The 21,052-nt window shown below is 42.4% G+C and overlaps 2 protein-coding genes across 3 annotated transcripts in view; both read right to left on the bottom strand.

Annotated features, from left to right (window-relative positions):
* Nucleotides 1-1,349: 1,349 nt before the first annotated feature.
* Nucleotides 1,350-2,917, bottom strand: hcrt (hypocretin (orexin) neuropeptide precursor). The gene is made up of 2 exons (XM_029437354.1): nt 2,558-2,917; nt 1,350-1,880 (listed from the first exon to the last, which is right to left on the bottom strand). Exons 1-2 carry the CDS (start codon nt 2,609-2,611, stop codon nt 1,512-1,514), a joined length of 423 nt encoding a protein of 140 aa, XP_029293214.1. The 5' UTR covers nt 2,612-2,917; the 3' UTR covers nt 1,350-1,511.
* A 696-nt stretch (nt 2,918-3,613) lies between these two features.
* LOC115011995 (inactive phospholipase C-like protein 2) overlaps nt 3,614-21,052 on the bottom strand; it is a 59,749-nt gene continuing 42,310 nt past the window's right edge. Inside the window, exons 3-7 of one of the 2 annotated variants that reach the window (XR_003832630.1) lie at nt 20,242-20,445; nt 17,312-17,387; nt 9,656-9,765; nt 4,087-6,173; nt 3,614-3,773 (exon numbers count right to left, since the gene is read on the bottom strand). Coding sequence is in view for 1 of the 2 variants with exons in the window: in XM_029437350.1 (XP_029293210.1) it covers nt 5,649-6,173; nt 9,656-9,765; nt 17,312-17,387; nt 20,242-20,445 (915 nt within the window). In the remaining variant the exon portion in view is untranslated. Of the gene's footprint in view, nt 6,174-9,655; nt 9,766-17,311; nt 17,388-20,241; nt 20,446-21,052 lie in introns of both variants that reach the window. The other variant, XM_029437350.1, reaches the window with a different exon arrangement.

The raw sequence follows: 21,052 nt of genomic DNA, 5'->3' as shown, positions 1-21,052 counted from the left end.
CTCCAGGTGTCATGTGGAGTGTCACACATCCACTGAGACCTGACATTTCATTAATGCATAAGTTATTAAAATCAACACTTTGTCCATAAAAAGGTCAAAAACACAGACAATCAATGTTGGTTTTCTTCTCAAAGCTATTTTAGTTTGCACAATAAAAGCTTCTTTTTTTATATATATCTACTGATCCACACAGTTGTTTTGTCAGATATACAGAACTCTAAAGCCAACATAAGCAGTAGTCTAAGAAATCTGCTGTAACATGTTGCTGAGCAGCAAACCTTCTTAAATGTGTCCCTTGTGTAGCCTCTACGTATTAGCATAGCTTATTATTAGCCTAAATTAATTAGTCACAATTAAGTATTTGCAAGCTATAACATCATCTCCGTCTGCACATTGAACTCAGAACATTTCCTCAACTACTACAGTAATCACAGCTACTCAATCATCTATGATGCACATCAAAGAAGGTGGAGCTTCAGGTGTAGCTTCAGGTGTAGCTTAGGTGTAGCTTCAGGTGTAGCTTTAGGTGTAGCTTTAGGTGTAGCTGTTGAATGCTGATAAAATGATCAGAAATGATTTGCCTTATACTGTAAAAAGCATCTCCCTGAGCAAAACACACAAGCAGAGATCAGAAGAAGTCTTTATAAAAAGGGCGGGACTTTGGCTCGCAGTGAACATGATAAAGAAATCTGATTACATTCAATATTTCAAGTAAAAAGTAAAGAAATAGTTTGATGGAGAGAGGGCAAAGTGAAACCTGCAGTATGGATGATGATATTCTTGCTTTAAGATGTGCAAAGTGTTGAACCCCTTCAATGAATCCATGTCAGGATTAAATAGAAATCATTCCGCCAGTGTAAACACACACAGACGAGTGTGCTGATAGATGTGTAGCACACACAGATAGATCTCACTTTTTATCATATCAGCACCATCTTGTGATCCACTTCATTCCCACATTGTGACGGGCTCCAATTTGCAAGCTGTAATAAATCAAAAGTAGATTTGATTTATTGTAAGGGCCTGTACAAACATTATGTTGGCGGGGAGGAAGGTGAAGCTTGTATTTGCATTTGCATTAATGAAATTCAAAGAAAAAAGTTGATTAGATTCTGCTTTAAGTTGTTTGAATCACAGGCTTTTTGTATGATGAATAGATTTTATATGGGATAGAATTATATTAATGTGGTTTAGTTTTCTCTGCAACGTAAGCTCCAGATTCTGCTTTGGTTTTTTTATTTTTGTCAAATATTTTATTGATTTTGAGAAATTTCTTAATAGAAAACGTAAGAAATATTTCATTCTTAGCCTCGAAAACTCACCCAAGAACGATTAAAGTCATGTTTCCAGCTTTATATTATTTTATTACACCCACCACAAGTCCATATATGTACAATATTACACATCTTCCCAATGTTATCAGCACGGCACATTTAAAAAGGCACAGTTCAAACAACATCACAAAATAGTTTTTACATGAGCAAAGAAAGTCTTTTTTTGTACCTTGATGTTTAGCTTAAAGCAGGCAGGGGTGTTGTGATAGTTCCTGACTGAGCCATCCAGTCCATGTACTGCTCCCCAGCCCTCTCCTCGGTCCTCTTCCCCATAGTCAGGATCCCTGCTGCTTGGTTCCTGGAGTCTTGGAGGAGCCGGTGGAGTCTGCTCTGCAAGCGATGCTCATCTTCATTCCGTTTACCCAGAGTGAGGATACCAGCGGCGGCATCTCCTGTGAGCGCTCTCCCAAAGTTATTGCTGCCGGGGCGACACAGCAACATATGGAGGCGACAGGAGCGAGGTGGTTGTCTGCAGCACTCGGACACGCTGTGAGCATCACAGGCCAGTTGAGACAGCAGCAGCATCACGACCAGCAGCAGGACTTTCTGCAGGGCAAATGAGACGAGTTTACACCAAAGTGAAGTAATACGATGCTGACATGTGTTCTTTATACACACAATAAAACCTGTACTTCTAGTCAAGGATATATAGAGTAGCATCATTAGAAATATGAATCACTGAACCTCCATTAATATCTTACTGACACTTATTCCACATATGCATGCTTTAAAAATCCCAGAAGAATCTTTATTTTCTCTAGAAACAGTAAATAAGAACAGAGAGGAACATGCAGCTCATGTGCAACCCTTGTCCTTAGACATAGACGATGACACAGACACAGAAATACAAACGATAATGAACTAGGTCAAATATTATGTGATAACATTGACTACATTCCCGATCTCAGAAAGGTTTTTTTTTTTTTTAAATGTCCCAGTTATGATCCAAATTGATCCCTTGAACAGAGAAAAGGAAGTTTTGCAGTTCCATGCGACCCACGTCAGGCATAAATTGCTCAATTGTAAATATTTATAGCAATTCCAACAATCTTTTATCACATATAATTAAGAATTTAATAACAAAACTTTTAAGTCAGCTGCTTCTGATTTGTTGAGCATCTGAAAATAATCGAAAGTAGAAAGTCCACAAAAAACTCATGAGTAACCAACGTCATGTTACTTTAAAAACTCCCTTTTTATATAAGAAAATAAAAGCATCTTACCCTGTTAGACTTCATCCCAGCAGCTCTCTGGAAGTTGGAGAGGAACCACGGCATCGTCTGGCTTGTGTGACGGAGAGTCCTCTGATCTTCTTATATCAAGTGTCTGTCATTTTGTATCCAGGCCAACAACAAACATGACACATGACCACTTTTTCTGCTCATTTGGTAAATAAATGTCACATTTGCCGCCATTAATTAGTCTCCTGCGACGGACCATCTCCAAGGCACTTCTCTGGACCTTTAATGAACTACAGGTATTTCTTTGTGGCCGCATGCCAACGTGTTATGAAGACATACCATTATGATGGGTGGTGAGGGCTAACGTGTCCTACGAGTTCTCAAAATATAAATATAAAAACTGCCCAGTGACCTTTTTCTCAATGATAATGACAAGCTCATTCAAACGTCATGCTAATGAGGTTCCACGGGCTTTATTCTCTTGTACAAAAGGCGTCACACTGACACATCGGGATGACCTTATGTTTTGCTCTAGTGGGGTGAACTGTGTGGATGAATGTATATATACACCCCAAAACCGCTGCTCCCACATGATCTGCTTTATTAACCGTGAGCAAACGTAACAGGATAACACAAATTATTGACTTTCAGATTGTTGTTTTAACATCTTTTCATCCACACATCCTCTTTTACTTAATATCTGTTGCCATCTTATGGACAACAGGAAGCATTGCTTTAAGTAGACACACTGATTTAGGATTAAATAAATGGGCCCCCCCCCTTCTTGTTTATTGATTTGAAAAGTATTTTAGATAAAGAGAATTAACAGTGCATCAGAAGCAATCAATAAAGCTTTAGAGAAGGCTTTATTGAGTGTTTTAGATTCACTGTAAAAGCTCCAAAGTGCTCGTGACGTCAGTTTGAAAGCAATCCAAAAGGTTACATCACTCCCAGTCATTCTCTGAAATAATGTTCAGTACAAGATTAATCCAGGTACTAATTGAAACATTGCTGAAAACGTAAGCCGAATGACAGAGAGTGGGCATATTTAACCTCCTTGTAAAGTAACTTAAGAGAAATGAACAAGAGGAGACGGGATAAACAATGAAGCCAGTTTTAATGGGCCACTTAAAGGAGCTCTCACAGAATCCACACTCACTTTGCAGTGAAACACACGTCAGGTTATTGTTTGACCCTGGTGTTGTGGCGCTGACCAGTAATCCTTTGTTCCAGTCCCACATGCACTGGTTGTCCTGATCTGCACCACAGAACAACAGGTGTCAAATCACTGTATATGTGGAAGTAATGTTTAAAAAAAAAAAGAAAAGAATCAGAATATCAATAGAACTAACAACAATTATTATAATATCAATCATTAATGTCTTCGTCTGCAAGAATTAATATAGCAATATATGTTCCCTTCGTACATTTTACATACAGTTTTACATCTATATTCACTTTATTTTGTGTTTTTATTGACAGCAGTAACATGTTCATGTTGACCTTTGACCTCTAACAGGCACGGTCAAAAATATTCCAGTAGCAATTGGCTGGTGAGCTCTGCCACTTACGCACACGGGCGAGCTCCACCCTGGGGACCAAAACACCGACTCACGTAACGTCACACACACAGCCCCTGGGGAGGAGACAAGGAGACCCTGTGGGGGAGAGTCCAGGAACGCTGAATAACTGAAATCCCATGGAATGACACTGGAGATGTGTGGGACTCGATGGAGGTCGACAACAGCGAGGGACGCGAGAAGAGCATCATTGTGACTGAACACATCAACAGCTGCAGTTTGAATTTCCAGTTTGGCTCTACAGCTTCCTGGTTTGTGCTGAAATGGACATCTGTGACGCCCACAGAGCTCAGCCTACTCAAACTGATCTACATTGTGCACTTAAAATGAAGATGGCTTCCTCTTCATCGAAAGGAGTGAGGGTTTACACTTCGCTTTTACGTCTAAGATGGAAGAGGAAGAGTGTGAGCATAAAAAAATAAAAGCTTCAAAGACACGAGGAGTCTCTGGAAATGAAAAGGCAAATTTGTGGCAGAAAATGCCAACGTGAGGTAAAGCCTGTACCCACAGAGCTAGAGTACATAATGGAGGGGCATGTAACTAGCCATGCCCAGAGAGAGACAGGGACATCTAAGTGATCCAACTTCCAAACACATTCCTATGCAGAAACACACACACAACACGTTTGTTACCAGCTGTTACCCTTTCGTATGGAAGCCCTGAGATGCACGTGAGAAAAACAAATCTGGTGCTCCGAGGTGAACAATAAAGTTTTGCCAGGATTATCTTTGTAAGTTTCACCTGTGTGAAGCTGCCAGGTGTGAATTTTAGTTTTTTGTCAGGAATATTTTTCCTTTTGTGAAAACAGGTGGAAAAAAAGTCTTTGCAGGTCAAAACATTTTTCTTTCGTCAGGATCTCTTCTGGAGTGTTTGTTGTTGTAATACTCATTTGACCACTAGAGGCAGAAGTGCACCACGACCCTATGTTTTAAATAGGACTAAAAGCATTTTTTTATTTCTCCGTGCACTCTAAACACAAGGTATATATATTGATATTATAAAAATACATTTCTAGCTAAAATTAAGACAACAACAATTTACTAACACACAATATTTGTACCTTGTGAAAAAAAGAAAAATGACCCTGACAGCAAAAGAAATGAAACTTTCACAGGTGATTTTTTTTTTTTTTTAAAGGAGTTAGAAAGATTATCCTGGCAAAATTTTTGTTTCCCCACTTGCCTCTCAGGGATTTCATACTTTTGGCTTTTCACGAGAGAAGACAGAAGGTCTTGAACTTCCTGGTTCAGATGGAAGATTATTTTCAGAGAAGTAAATTTGCCCTGTTTAGAAATGTGTGTTTGTGAGGTCTGTCTTTCTTTTTCTCCTTCAGCCCTCTGGCCAACTCAAACCTGCTCTCACACTTGTGTCTCGCTTCTAACACGACAAGCCTTCCGCCCCATCATCATCTCTTTCATTCTCTCAGCCACTTCCTCCATCTCCCTTTCGTTACTGGCCTCCTTCTTTTCTTCTACACTCTTCTGCTTCACCATCTCCATCTCGCTCTCTCTGTCTCTCTTTGGGTAGGATTCTCTGTGGGCACAGGCTGCGGGTCAGCAGGATCCTGCAGGATCGTCACGGACCTTCTCTTTGTCAGGGACGGCGTCCGGAGGTCCTGCTGCCCTCTGCTGCTGGCTCTGAAACTGAAACTGGAGCTGTGTTAGCGGTGGGGGTTGAGTATAGGCTGGGGGTTTTGAAAGAGTTTGAACCAGAGGGAGAGCTGGTAGCTGGGGATGTTGCTGGGGATGTTGCTGGGGATGTTGCTGGGCATGCTGCTGGGGATGTTGCTGGGGATGTTGCTGGGGGTGTTGCTGGGGAAGAGGATGGAGATAAGCCTGAGGTACTGTCTGGGATTGGGGCTGAGTTTGGGACTGGTGCAGAGGTGGAGGCTGTGGGTGGGTCTTGGCCTGAGGCTGTTGCTGTATCTGCACCTGCTGTGGCTGGTGGTGAGGGTGGTGCTGGAGCTGTGGGGAAGCTGCTCCGTTCTTACTGAGACCACAGGACTGAGCTGCACAGTGAATCTGACGCAGAGTGTCCAGCGCCTCGCTCTTAGCGTGCTTCAGCAGGTCGGCCTGGCCCTGAAATTGACACAGAGAGAAGGAAGAGAGACAGAAAGAGATGCCGCTCGGTGAACAACACATCACATCAGATTTTAAGCCGACACAAATGGCAGGAAACAACTTTTATATCCATTCCCTCAGGGCTGCTGTAACTTACTGTAAGTGAGTTAGAGAACAGAAGCTGTGCTACCTTTTTGGCTTTGTCTCTTTTGAAAACGGATTTTAATCTGAAAAGGACCTCTACCTTGTTAAATAAAAATGAAACAAGGGTGAAAGAATCAGTTCAAAGTGGTATCAACCTCCTCAAATAATAAAAACAAGGCCCAGACTGGTATGATTTCATTTATGAAATTGTTGTGATGGAAATAATCACTTTCTCAATGAGGGGCATGTGGGTGAAAACCCCCCATCTCCTGCGAAAAATCTGAAAAGATGCATAATTCTTTAAAAGTATTTAATTTAAGATGACACTCCAAATAAAGGAAAATAAAAAGTGTAGTAGTTATTTCCCTTAGTGCATTAACTGATACGATGCAGAAGGGGGCAGTGTAAGGCCTCTGAAGGCCTTTGGTTGCCTGCCAGCCCTTCTTACTTCTCTGCTGGTGAATAGTGCTGTCATATGGTGATAATGTTATTCTACATTTCGGCTCTGTATTTGGGGGCACCCCAGAGATGAATCCCTGCCATATGTGGAGGAAGTGGTCAACGCAGGCATCCTGCTTTACAGCACTGTCAAGTCAATCTGGGCCACTGCCATGGCTGCCTGCCACCTTAAACTAGCCGTCTCTGCCATGTGGAAACATGGTGGAGTCTTCTCCACAGGCAGCCATTTCTGCTGATGTGTTCATATTATCTGAACTGGCCCCCCCTCTCTCTTTCAGTGTGTCCATCCAACACTTTCTTTACTCCAACATCTGTTCACAAGCAAGTGGATCTGTATATTTCCCCTTCCACTGAACTTCACTCTGGACCCTGTGTTCCCCGCTGGGACAGCTTGTTAAGTTAACATCCCTCCGAAGAGGCAGGCTGACCCGGTCTGCACCGGGCTGTCCTGTGAAAGGTAAAAAAAAAGGATAACATTCTCTCATTGAGGCACAGCAGTCTGACATATTGTAGAAGGAGTAAAGGTGCCAGCCCCGCACACGACGCCCGACGCTCTACTCTCAGGTGATGTTAATACGCTGCAAGTGGCCTTTTACCTGAGCCTCTCCAGCACGCACAACACAAGCATGAATAAGTCATATGTTTGGGGAAAAAAATCTGGAATTATGTAAGTCATGACTCACCAGGCATAAAATAAGACTGAAAAGCTGGTTCTGTGCTGCCAGAGCCAAATCACGATGGCACTTGTCTTCTGGTAGAATCACCCCTTCTGCTGGCCTCAAGCTATCCACGGGGGGCTAAGTCCAAGCAAGGGCCGCCACCAAATCCCACCACTATATCCTCATTACATTCTCTCCTAATCGCTTACTTGTTTATCAAAATCAGTTCATCCCCCTTGATGGAAATTGGGCAGTCAATAACCAGCCTTCACCGTGGATTATTTGAAGGTTGTAGAAGCAGATGGAGTGGTATGGTAGCGGAGCGTGAGCAGGACCGAGAGCCATGATTTGTAATTCACGGACTCTATAAGTTCCCACTTGAGCCATCATCTAATACCGAACAAAACAGATTAGCTCAAGAGGGAAACAGCATAACATGTGAGCTGGCAAGAGAAAAGGGGGGCCAGAGTTATGGTGGAGAGTCTGAGCTATTTTAGCAGATTAGTTATGTAATAAAATGCCTCAAACAACAGTTAATTACAGTAGAAACTGACAATGGTGAGGGATTTGGGAGACAACAAGAATCCACATGTTATTCTTCTTAAAAAAGGAACTACAGTATGCTTTCCATCTGCTTCAAAGCGTCTCTGTCTGTCTCTCTGGTTTTGCTTTTCTCTTCGCAGCAAGGTAGGATGAGTGACAGGTATGACTGGTAGGAATGGGCAAATACCCTCATTCACCATGACAGCTCTGATCTCACTATAACTGTCAAAGTAAGCGTGGAGATGGGGTTTGGGAAACAGAGATAATACACGACTCTCTCTCTCTCTCTCTCCTCCTCCTCACAGCTTCCCCACCTTCTACCAGCGAGTGTTTCCAGGCCTGCAGAGGATCTGGAGAGGATGTCAGGTGAAATAACTATGCATGGCTGCCAGCCTTGGCAAAGATGCACCAGGCTCTCACCAAATGTTTCCTATGAGACACAGCTTACAACTGAAGAATGGAAGGTGGTGGCACGCCAAGATGCCTTCATGTTGAGAATATAACTCGTGAAAGGAAGGATGAAAGAGTGTGTGTTTGGAGAGACAGCGATGGGAGAAGTTGAGGGGGAGATGGGTAAAGATGGAGTGTGGGTGAGAAAGGGATTATATTAGTATAAGTGTCCACCTGTGGTGATACTTAAACACATGCGTTTCCCAAATCGTCAGAGTTCAATGAAGCTTAATTAAGATAAATCTGGCTGTTGCACAATGTTTCTTGCTGTATTAGTGCAAGAAAACACTTAAAACAGTGATTCATTAGATCTATAGCCATTACCTTCACTAGTGCTGAAATGTTTAGTCAGTTAATCCAAGAGTGTGTAGTGTGTAGTGTGTAGCGCAAACAGTTTGGATAATTAATTCATTATTGAGGTCTTTTATCAATGTTTAGTTTCCAGCGTCCAACATGCAATGTTGTCATGCAAAATTGTCTGAAAATGCCGTAATGAAACAAATAGTTAGTTATTCTACACTATCTTTCTATCTAAAAAAGGCCGACATGAAAAGGCAAAGAAGAATCAAGCAATCCAACCTGACACTCCAGCAAAAAGCTCAGCCAAGGGAGCTTCTTCACTCAATACTAAATGATTTCAGGGTGATGAGATGAGATAAAAATATCCTGTCTGCTCTGTCCTTACTTAGCAATACAGCTCACTGTGGAGAGTCTGAGCAGCATGTGGGGTTTTTATCAGTGCTGGTATTACCACCGGTGTTCATAAAGGCAATAAGACGAGGACATTGGGCAACCTTATCTGACCATGTCAAGGGGCAGGCTGAGACAAAATGCATTTTGTCGAGCATCATCTTCAAAGCATGTCCAAGGGAGCCAACGTACCCATGAGGAGTAAGTGTGTGTGTGTACAAACAAGTGTGAACAATCCTATCATGTCTTGTTAAGATAGTCACATGAGCAAATAACTAAAAACAGTGTCTGGAATAAACAGTAATTAATTAAGAGATTAAGGGATTAGAGAGGAAGCAAATATAATTAGCCCAGAGAGCTTTCTCAAAACACCATGTAGTTTAATCTCAGCAATAGAATCTGGGATTTTTTATTCATCTGATTATAGTCTCCTAAATAATCTCACATGTTGACATCAATCAAAGGTATTAGCTAGTACTTTACCAACACTGGAGGTATTTATAGTACAATTAAAGGGCCTTTGTTGCTGAAGGTCACATGTTCAGTCCGTCTCACCTTGAGGACAGTGATGTTCCAAGCGTAGCTCTCCATGGCCTTCTGGAGTTTGCGGCCTTTCAGACCCTCCTTTACTCCAATGCGATGCAAGTCCTCATGGAAGTCCAGACCTGCACACACCACACACCACACACACACACACACACACACACACACACACACACACGAATTATAAATACAATAGACAATTTAAAGTGTAGTTAAGCCAATAAAACAGAGCTGCAGTGCAAAAACTATATAGTCTGTTTTAGGGTATGTACAGGCATGTTGCAGTTCCTGTCTGTCTAAAATGTCATCACTTCATCATTTTATCCTATTGAACCCAGGACATTGCGGTTCACCATACAATACATAATACAAGGCTAACCTTTAATGAATCTATCAGTGAGTCCGGCTTCATCGAGCCCACGCTGACCATTATTAATCCTCTGGGCTTTAAGAACTCCTCCTAAAGCCATATGTCTCGGCCTGCTTGTGAGTCAGACTATTGACTTTATCCAACTCCAGCTTGGATTTACTGAAAAGACATTGAATACACATATTGCGCTATAATTCACAAAAAGCTCATCATCACAAGTCATTCATTGTTTAATAATCAGCTCTTTTCACTGACTAGTCGGCTGATACTTCCATTTCCCCTGTTGTCAAGAGAAGTCTTTAATGAAATTGATTTTCGTTGGAGAGCAGCAAGATTACCTCAGCCCGGTGGCAGACCCTTGCTTGTGTTTTGAAAGTGGACTCCATCCTTGTTCCAAAGGAAGAGATAACATGTATGCGACAGACCCATATATTATTTAATATTAGAATTGTTTGGTTTAATATTCAACTCGCCACTTACAAATTGCACAATAAAAATCTCTAATCGTGCAGTTACATTGTCTCACACGACACAAAAGTGTTAGGTTGTTGTTCTTAGAGAGTATCCTGAATCATGCATCAGGGCTCAAATCCACAAATGCCTCCGAACGTGTGTGTGCATGATATACACACAGACACAGGCCTCCTCATGTGATTCAAAGCACAAAGGCAAGATCAGCGTAGAGAACTAAATCTAAACATTTAAAGTAGTGCCGACCCGAAAGCTTCAAGCTTCGACCATTGCCATGGTAATCAACGTCCAAATCAGTATTCAAATCCATCGGTTTTATATATATATATATATATATATATAAATTATTGTATATGGATGTAATATTAATGTATATATCCCACATAGACCATGAAATAAGGAATATAATCCCACATTATTTATTATACATCATCAACATAAATTATTATGAGTTATTCTCAGAGGGATAGTTTCTTTGTGTGTGTACAGTCGGTGCGCCGTCCGTCACTGAAGCTTCAAAGCCTGAAAAATGGTGTTCAGGACAGCTCTCATTTAAAGGTACTAACAGTTTTACCAAACTGCTGTACTTTAGGCTACAACTCACATACTGTCTGCCTCAACACTTTCAACACGTACACCAATCTCATTCCATTCATAGGCCTACTGACTCACAACAAGAACATTTCTCCCAAATAATCTGCAGCACACTTAAAAAAATATGATCTCTGGCCTTAAAAGGTAACAATGAACTAACATTATCAACAGAATGTGAAGAGGTAACAGTGTTGTCGTTGTCTCAAAGACTTCTGTGTGTTGTGTTGCAGAGCTCCACTCTTGTAATACCACTTGTTCCTCTAGAGGTGATAGTGAGTCTGTAGCTCCAGTATGCCCTCATTAGCTTGAGTTAGCAGTTAGCTTGAGTTAGCAGTTAGCTTGAGTTAACAGTTAGCTTGAGTTAACAGTTAGCTTGAGTTAGCAGTTAGCTTGAGTTAGCAGTTAGCTTGAGTTAACAGTTAGCTTGAGTTAACAGTTAGCTTGAGTTAACAGTTAGCTTGAGTTAGCAGTTAGCTTGAGTTAACAGTTAGCTTGAGTTAACAGTTAGCTTGAGTTAACAGTTAGCTTGAGTTAAGCCACAGCACCGGGGAACGGCAAAGTCCCTGTTGCTGCCGTTACACAGGTCCAGCAACCCGCTGTGACTGCAGGGCTGGAGCTTCTTCTGGCTGAGCTCAAGTCTCCTCAGCCGCTAACTGGGGCTCCGTCTGACGGAGGCGGCTGGACCCGGTTTAGAGGTGCTTTGGAGCAGGTGGCTCGGAATTACACATTGAACATTTAAGAGCACATCAGAATTAACCTTTCTAAAAAAAGGAACCCTGTTGTTCTTTAATTTCCATAGAATTGGTGATGTTGAGCTATTGCAGAATATCTCTTTCTGAGCCTGAAAGTTGTGTTAACAGGGTTTAGGGCTGATTTGATCTTGTAATCTGCTGGTGCAGAGCAGAGCCAGGGCGATCACAGGAGTTGGGGAGAAAGGCAGACAGAGAGCTGAATAAGAGATGAAATTAGCTCGAGGCGGCTCGTCACAATAAAGCCTCTTCAAGCATTTAATTTCCCAATTATTAAGCATTTCTTTTCCCCAACAGTCACATAGTTGCTGTTCCTTACAGTCACTTACAAAATAATAATAATAAACACAGTTTGGCTCCCAGGGCACTCTAATCAGACAGCATCTTATGCTTTGCTTCTCTACTGGAAAGAAAAAGACAGACAGGAGGACTGAGGGGACAGCATGTTGTTTTTGAGTAGACACACACATGCAGTCACAAAAACTCTTACACACTGAGGTTTACAGTAAAGGTTTACAGTCTCTGCATAGAGCAGAAAGGTTGTTTTTTGTCTTTGTAATGAGTACTGCAGCAGCCCTTCTTATCCTCCAAACACACATGCACAGAGAGACAGCTACAGGAAGAGAGAGAGAGCAAGGTAAGTAAATAAAGAAATCAAACAGAATCTCCAAGCAGGATCGGATGAAAAGAAATGTTGAAAACAAAGATGGGAAAGGGAGTGAGGAGGAGATACAGTCAGATCAGGATTTCATTAATTTATCAAGTTACACACTGCAGAGCTCCGGCAGAATATCATCATTGCAAATAGAGAATGGGATTTTCCAGCTGCTGATGAGGGGAAACAATGACAGTAAAAAAGCCAAGGAAGATAGAGGGAGGCAGATGTCTGTATCCCTTAGATTTCCATGGTAATGGATTCCGCATGGAGTCAAACCACACAAACACAGTGGGATGGTCAATTAGAGGAGAGAGTATATGCATGGAAGGGGATATCAATAAATAAGCACAGTCAGGCTTGCAGGAAGGCAGCCGTTCCTAAACTCATACAGTGAGTTTGCACATGTCCAAGGCAGGAGCTATATTCAAACAAGACACCTGAACGCCTCACAACCTAGATGTAACAGGCTACAAAGAGATGCATGTTGTATCAATAAATCAATTAGATCCTGCTTCCTGTCTAAAGTAGCTGCTGTTCTAGCAGCATCTAGGGCTGCGACTAAAGGTCATTTTCATTATCGATAATTATTTTCTTCGTTAATCGCTTTGTAAATAGTGAAAAATGGTCAGGTCTCAAAGTCCAAGGTGATTTCATTAAATGTCTTGTTTTGTCAGTCGAAAACACAGATAGATAGTCAGTTACATAAGATATAAAACAGAGAAAGGCAGAAAATCTCCAGATTTGAGGAACTGAAACAGAGTTTTTGCATGAAAAATTACTTTATTAATATAAACTAATATTTGCAGCTCCATTAGCATCTATAACTCAGGAGTTTCAGATAAACTAATACTCAAGAAAATCCTTTTAGAAGCTCGTAAAGCACAGGCTTGTTAGGAGAAGGAGTGAAAGGTGTGCTCTCCACACACAAACAGATTAGATATGCGTGCAGACACATAAGCCAGTGTACAGATTATACACAGTGGTAGCATCTGGAGGTGCCAGAGTGTGCATCCCAGCTGTCTATCTGGTTCCCCATTAGCGGTGTATGTGATGGCGAGCTATCAATAGTGCCCAGGGGGGGGATCAACCGTCACCTCTCCATCCTCATCAACACGTCAGCTGCACTGCCAAAATTAAACTGATTAGCTGCAATAATGACTGGGCATAAACTGAGCACAGGAAGGAAAGAGGAGAGGGAGGAGGGAAGTAAGAGCTATAGCAAACCCAAAACCGCTGCTTCTCATCTCCTGCTGTATGAGTGGTGAACCTGCCAATGTGCCTCATTCTACGTTGCTTGAATTTAAAACGAAAAGGCAAATTAGGAGGTAAGCAGTGAGTCCAGGTCGCTCATTTCAGACCATAGCCAGCGTGTCATTGTGATTATGGCTTTGTCACAACAGCGTTTTACTGATGAGCAGAGCACACCTCTAATGGCGAGGGTTCAATCAAAGACCTTAAAGTAAGCTCAGATGCACGGCACACACACACACACACACACACACACACACACACACACACACACACACACACACACACACGCTCCCTTTCCCATCCCATATTCTATCTCCAATGCCGACAGCTTGTTCCTAATAGCACCTTTTTTTCCACTTCACACTCAGCCATTATACAACAAAATTATACCTTTGGCTTCCGGATCGATCACAAGGACAGAACCTTCAATTCTATGCAAATTCACCATTTCTCCCTCTGTATGCCTTCACACTCTGATTCTCCGTCTGTGTTCAGGCTGCTGTCATCCTCAGTCTCTACATAATCATATGGCTTATGAGACGGCTTCTGAAGGGTGCATTCAGTGCTTGTCAGTCCATCAAAAGAGGTAAATTCATGCTTTGATAGCCGTCACAATGATGTAGCATTTTGTTGAGGAGTCATAAGTTAATTCCAATGTCCTCCATGTTTTTTCTGCTCTTTTAGAGGATAAAAGACGCCAATTATAAACTGAGAGACACAGGCTAAACAAGACAAAGACTACTGAAAGACGGAGGTCTGTGTAGAAATTCATTAGATCCATTGATTGTAAGATTATATTGAAGTAGCTCAGCCAACGTTTCTATTCACATATCAAGCACATGTTAGACGCTGAACGGTACACGTTCTCCAGCTGCTCTGCAGTTTTAAAGAATGACATAACAAAATTAATTGTCCTTATTGGGATAACTTGACTATAAAGAAGCATTTTATTTCCCATTAGCATTAAGCCATACAACTTGTGCATGTATGCGAGCAGAAGCAGCAGCAGATATACAGACAGCAGGGACCTGATGAGACAGTGCAGTAAACAGATGGAGGGGACAAAGAGCAAGCCAAGTGGAGGAGCGGGACAGGCGTGTCTGCGCTAATATTGGAAGGTAATTACTTTATTAATGCAAGGGGGGAGATTATTATAGCAGATCTAGAAATGTTGATTCACGGAGGCAGCATCAAACATAATAATTTCCCCATCGAGCATTTCTCCTATCTTGAAATCCTCTTAATTCATATTCAAGCATTGCAAGCACAAACACATACTAATTCATTTTTGCTTATGTAAACATAAATGGACAATATTTGTATACTGCTGTTAGACTCACTTAGCTATGCATTTCTGGCTAATCTTACTTTATATTCCCTTCGGCCAACCGGGTTAAATTTCATTAAAAAGTTGAGTTTATTTGAGGCAGTAGGTTACGTTATGGAGCTTCCTTTTTTTTTAAACACATAAAAACAAAAAACAGTGCTGGGGCATCCGTTTCTCTGGCGCTCTGTACATTACATTGTTCCGCCTCATGTATCGCAATCAAAAGTACAACGAATGTCTGGAAGCATGAAGTCTCTCGCTTTGTTTGTATTCATCAAACCCTCTGATCTTTGAAGTCCCTCATAAAACTGCCTTAACACGTTAACGCAGAAACCGATAACTTTCCCCCCATAGCTATTAGTGTTGGTGCCGCTGTCGGATCGCTTTCTGTTTTCCTCAGAGCTACCAACAACACTGGACGTACTGCATGTGTTAGCATTTGCCAGAAATGAACAGGCATTGAAGTTATGTACATTTGAGAATGGCAGTTGTTTGGATTGAGGCATGTGTGTTAGTGCTGGGGGGCAGGGGAGTGGGCGATAGGGAAAGTGCTATGTTTGGCATGCAGTTGAGGCCCCTCAGGGTTGACGCTCCAACCCTCTGCCTCATTGTATCATCCTTACATAATGAGGCCTTAGCGTGAAAACCTTGTAACTCCAAATTTAAGAATATCCATGTTTTCACATCCGTTGGATTGTAAGGATTACATGCTCCGAGAGAAAATGCTTCAACCCCTGGGCTTTGGAGGCCCTTTCAAAATGAATTACTTTAAACAAGCTTTACATACTTTCCAGGCACAAAACAAGGTTGACTTTCTTACTGTAGCTCCTGAAATGTTGACATTTTGGAGGTACAAGGTTTCACTAGACAGCAGCAGCAGTAAGCAGAGTATCAGCCTCCGGTATCCAGCTACTGACGCGGCTGTGAGGGTAGCTGTGGCTGTGTGGGGTTTAAGATCTGCTTAACTGTGCAGTCATCGCCTTTGAAGACGCTTCCAGGTCTGGGCCGGGGCACTTCGGAGCCTCGGGACAGCTCTGTGATTGAAGCCCCAGCGTTCAACCTACATCCCTTGGTAATTGCACAGCACAAATATCAGCTTGGCTTGTTGTGGTGGGGCTGAGGGAAGCATATGCCTGCCTCTGTGTGACACCAGGGAGTAATGCTGGGCATAGCAGGCCTAAATTGGCTTATCGGCCTCAGGATATTGGGTTGGCATGTGCCAGTGAACGAGCCTTCCATGTCTGCTTTGGGTTTATCATACACAACACACAAACAACATATGGCCTTCCATGATCAAACCAGTTATTACACGCTCTGTAACAGACCTGAATCTGTAGGTTTCACATGTGTCTCAGTTATGTCTTCGGTTGCAATGCCTCCAGGAAGAATGTGAGGTTTAAACATGCAGAATGAAGATCCAAACTATGCTCTTGTTTTAGCAGCTCTTCGGCAGAGGCACTGCTGCGGAGCAGAGAAGCAAATCTAATGAGGAACAATAGACGCTGAACGTCTTGATTTGAAGCGATTTCTCTCCTAATGATCCTTTCATCCTAACTCTTAAAAAGGCCAGACCTCTTACATCGAGCACTGACGAAGCTCTTCTTTATTCCCATCCCTCCCCCTTTTCACTCCACACTCTCCTCCTCTCAAATTATGTATATGCTCTCTGTCCTCTTTTTCCTGTAGCTCTTTGTTTGTGCGGCTGGCTGATTGTTTTCACCTGCCCACTGACATGATAACTACTCGGCGCTGACTCACTGATGATGGCCTGTTCTATTGACAGCAGCCACTGCTGTTGATGTTGATGCTGATACACTACGCTCATTCTATTAGGCAGGAGGACACGACACATAATACGCTTCAAGGCTGCAGATGCCCGCTCTTACGGTGCATGATTCATCTGGAACAAAGAGCACAGCAGCTCAAATGTAAATTGCTTTGTGTCTCATGATTATATTTTTCTTCATGGAATGAAATAAACATGTAAGTCAGTAAGGTTTCTTAATTTGTGTCTGATACAGTCATTTCCCCTCACAGTAGCAGAGAGATCTTCCTTATGCTGCTTTGTTTTATGGTACTGCTGCTTCACATCATGAATTAAGAGACTCTTCAACTCCCTATTTCTGCTGGCAAACTAAATATGAGCTTGGATTACGCATCCAGTTGTGATCAACCTGCTCTGAAGAGTAGAAGATGTAGAGGATGAATAGGGATGTTGCAGACTGAGGACTCCCATAATGCAACGTACCTGCCCGCTGTGCTTGTGTGAGCTTGCAATAGACGACGTCAGCCGACTCGATCAGTGTTCTGCTGGTTTGGATCATCTAGAAGACAAAGAAGACATGAAGTTAATCACATCGCATCTCTGCGTCATACCTGAGTCATACCTGAAAAGCCTTAAGCAGATGACCTTCAAGGCAAGTATTTGGGCTGAGCTCTTAACTGCCATGTTTACAGACACACTAACATTTCAGCCTTAACCAAACGACCTCATGTAGCCGTCATTTAAATATCTTCATTTGATTGGTCAATTAATTGGTCGTGTAAACAACATAGTTCAGATTTATTTCATCTTGTATGCCGGTACAAGAGAAAGCTACATATAATTCATGTGAAATTTATAAGCAGTCTGTTCAGTTTTATGGACTTATAGGGGTTAAAAAAGCAAAGTAGGCCTGTTTACTTTCCCAACAATCTAAAAGTACATGACATAGACCTGTGATTTGTACACTATATAATCAGTACTGACATGCATACGGTTAGTACATGCACATAAAACCTGTAGGTAGAGTGACTTATTATTCATTATAGCTGCAACGATTAGTTCCAGTGTTTCTAGGTTTTGACATATATAGTTGATTCTGACTCTGCATGTATTGGTACCACAAGGAAACCAAGAGTGGCAGAGATGCAACTTCCTATTTCCACCTTCACTTTTGCATCTGACCGACACAACGCGGTGTTAGCCCCTAAACATCATCCCACAGGCTGAAGAGGAGCAGCTGGACCAGCCCTGAAGCACTGAGGGGGAAGCTAATGAAGTTTCACACTCCTTGTTAGCAGGGAGACAGGAAGTGGACTATCATACTGTGTGTGTGTGTGTGTGTGTGTGTGTGTGTGTGTGTGTGTGTGTGTGTGTGTGTGTGTGTGTGTGTGTGTGTGTGTCTTTTCTTGTTTTGCTATCCTTATGAGAACCGGTGTCAGTGCAAACTGTTTTGTAAGGCGAGCTCGTTTTGCACAGTCCCTTCATTAAGGGGATGTTTTAAGAGAAGAATCTAAAAGGAAAAAACTCAAATATGCAGAATCTTTGATGCCGTATACATTGTATCTGCATGTATTTGATAAACCTACATTTCCAATCACTTTCTTTCCAACCCCAAGGACTGTGAGACGTTTGTGTGAGTGAGAGTTGTAGCAATAATGAAAGTAAGAAAGAGAGCAAATCTTTCCCACAGCAGCAAGGGAGAGCGCTGAATGCAACATGTCTTGAACGTAGCACCTCAGCCTCTACTGGAGTGGATTTCTTTCCTGTGTGCTGCACAAAATGGTGAGTCGAAAAAGAAGCTCTGAATCTCTAAGTGCCATTTTAGCTGCACTGTAAATATATCAACACGATGTTCCACATTTGGCAAATTGCCCATAAAATACAAAATAAAAACCCAGTATTAACACAGAATTAATGAACGCTGTTTTGTGTTCAAGCATTTTGGGTCAATTATTTCTGAATGGTTAGGGAATGAGCGTAACGAAAGAAACGTGTCTGTGTCCATTTACATAACTGTACATATGTGTGTACGTGAAACAGAGTTCCAATGTGCTGACGCTTCGTTCAGTTCAGGGTTATAACGTTGGCTGGCTGCTGCCCACAGGGGGGTGAATGAGGACATGCACTGCACACTGATATCCTCCAGTAAATTAGTTTTGGCAGCCATGAAGTCACATGCATTTACACACACATACAGCATACTGCTAACACTGGGTCCTCTGTTATTGAGCAGGGAAGCAAACAAAAACACTCAAAAACAACAGCTGACCAGGCCCAACCCTCAGGACAACACCATAGGTTAATGTACGTTCATGCTTCATCACCTTCCAAAGGCTAACGTTTATCCAAACCACTGATGTAGTTCAACATACTTTGTAGTACTTAGGAGAAATGTTATTATAGGGTTATTTCATATTAAACATTTGGTGTTAAAGGCCTGAGAATGTTCTAATCTCTAAAACTCTAAATGATGGATTCTGGGCCAGCTTTTCTGCTCGTTCCCCAGAACGGTTTTTTTTGTGTGTGTGTGGATTGGAGCGTGAGAGTTGCTTTGACAGTGCCAAACCTCCTGTCTGGTGTGAGGACTCATAAAAGCCCAAGCAGATTCTATTTGGAGCCGCACTCCGCGCCGCTCCTGATGTCACTCGCTGCGTCACTCCTGGAGGTATCAGCAGCAGGAGCGCCGACAACCTGAGCAGTGTGTGGACGCAACAACCTTGTTTCTAGCTCATGACCCACTTCACCAGCCCCCACCCGAGCCTCACAGGATGGGAGAGGAAGCAGCGGGTGATAACTAATTACAGTCCTCCAAACCCCCTTTTGGGCCAATGTCAATGTCAAGTGGTGAAAAGTGCAGTGTTCATATAAGAGAGGAGGCAGGATGGAAAGGACACGTGGAATTATACAATAAGGAGCAGCAGCTTGACAATCTGTCCGGTCAAATAGGTGGTTTTAGTCATGATGAGAAGCCTTGTAAAACACATCCAGCTGTGTGAATGCTTAAATCAGACGCTAAGCTCACAGAAGCTTTCCCAAGGGAGTGGAAGAGCCAGAGTAATGTTTCCCGTTAACGATGTAGGGTAACTATAGAACAAGTAGATCCATCTTCCTGTTCAATTGACAGGAAATGTGAAATTAATCTGTTGCGCAGTTTGTTTGGAAAAGCTATGGGGGGGGGGGGGGGGGGGGGGGGGGGTTATCCATTTCTGCTTTAACGTGTGAAGACAGTTTTATGAGGGACTTATATATAAACGAAGAGGCTTTTTTAAATCTCCCTAAACTTTCATAAGATGCATATAAGTGTGTGTGTGTGTACTGAATTTGTTCAAAAATGTGTAATTCAATAGTCACAACAGCAGTATTAACAGTTTGTGCAACATATTCTCTCTTCTGTGTGCGTGCAGGGTATTCACCATGTCGTAGGCGTTGAGCACTTTGCGCAGCAGCTCAGGCACAGGACCCTGAGCCTCCATGGTTGGGTAAGTCTCGCTCAGGTCCACCGTGACCCTCAGTGACCTCTCGCTGTTCATCAGCCAGGTAGACACCGTCAGGATACACTGCTTCATGTTCGCCGCCGGGGTCAGGCCACAGAGCTCCTTGAAGGACACCATGGCATTCTGGGAAAGAATTTGGGAATGAACACATAAAAAAAAAGGCATAAATAGAAATACTCAACTCTCTACGCCCCATTTGTGTCAATTTCCGTTGTTACTTAACAGATGTTCACTCATTTTAAGTTGCTCTGGGAAGCAGCATCAATTAAAAGTTAGTGTTGAATATAAAAGTAGAAATAAAACAATGTACATAAACATTCTGTCCATGTGCTCGGACACATGGCTGTCACGACGTCACCAAAGGCTAATTCCTGTAGGGTTCTTTTGCCCGACCAATGAAGTGATTATGGCAAATATTGCTAACACATTTTGCATTTGAGTGAGTGAGTAGATTTAATGAGAGAGAGCCTGATACTTCCCTCAGAGCTGAAACAAGATAAGATAGCAGCGAGTAAAACTATCCGTCTCCCATAACGTCAGTCGGCTCTTCAACATCCCAGAGTCTCTGGAGCCAAACCTCCGACCACAGTCACTCACCCCTCTCTCTCTCTTAATGCCTCCTTCTCTTCTTTCACCCTCTTCTTCACAGATCGTTGCATTTGTCTTTAGTCTCTCACGGAAAATATCAAAAATGAAGTTACCAAAGCATTCTTCTCCTTACATTCCCGTT

The sequence above is a fragment of the Cottoperca gobio genome, chromosome 8 (assembly GCF_900634415.1).
Source record: "Cottoperca gobio chromosome 8, fCotGob3.1, whole genome shotgun sequence".
NCBI lineage: Eukaryota > Metazoa > Chordata > Actinopteri > Perciformes > Bovichtidae > Cottoperca > Cottoperca gobio.
The sequence above is the reverse complement of the archived record's forward strand: the minus strand, read 5'-3'. Positions and strand labels throughout refer to the sequence as shown.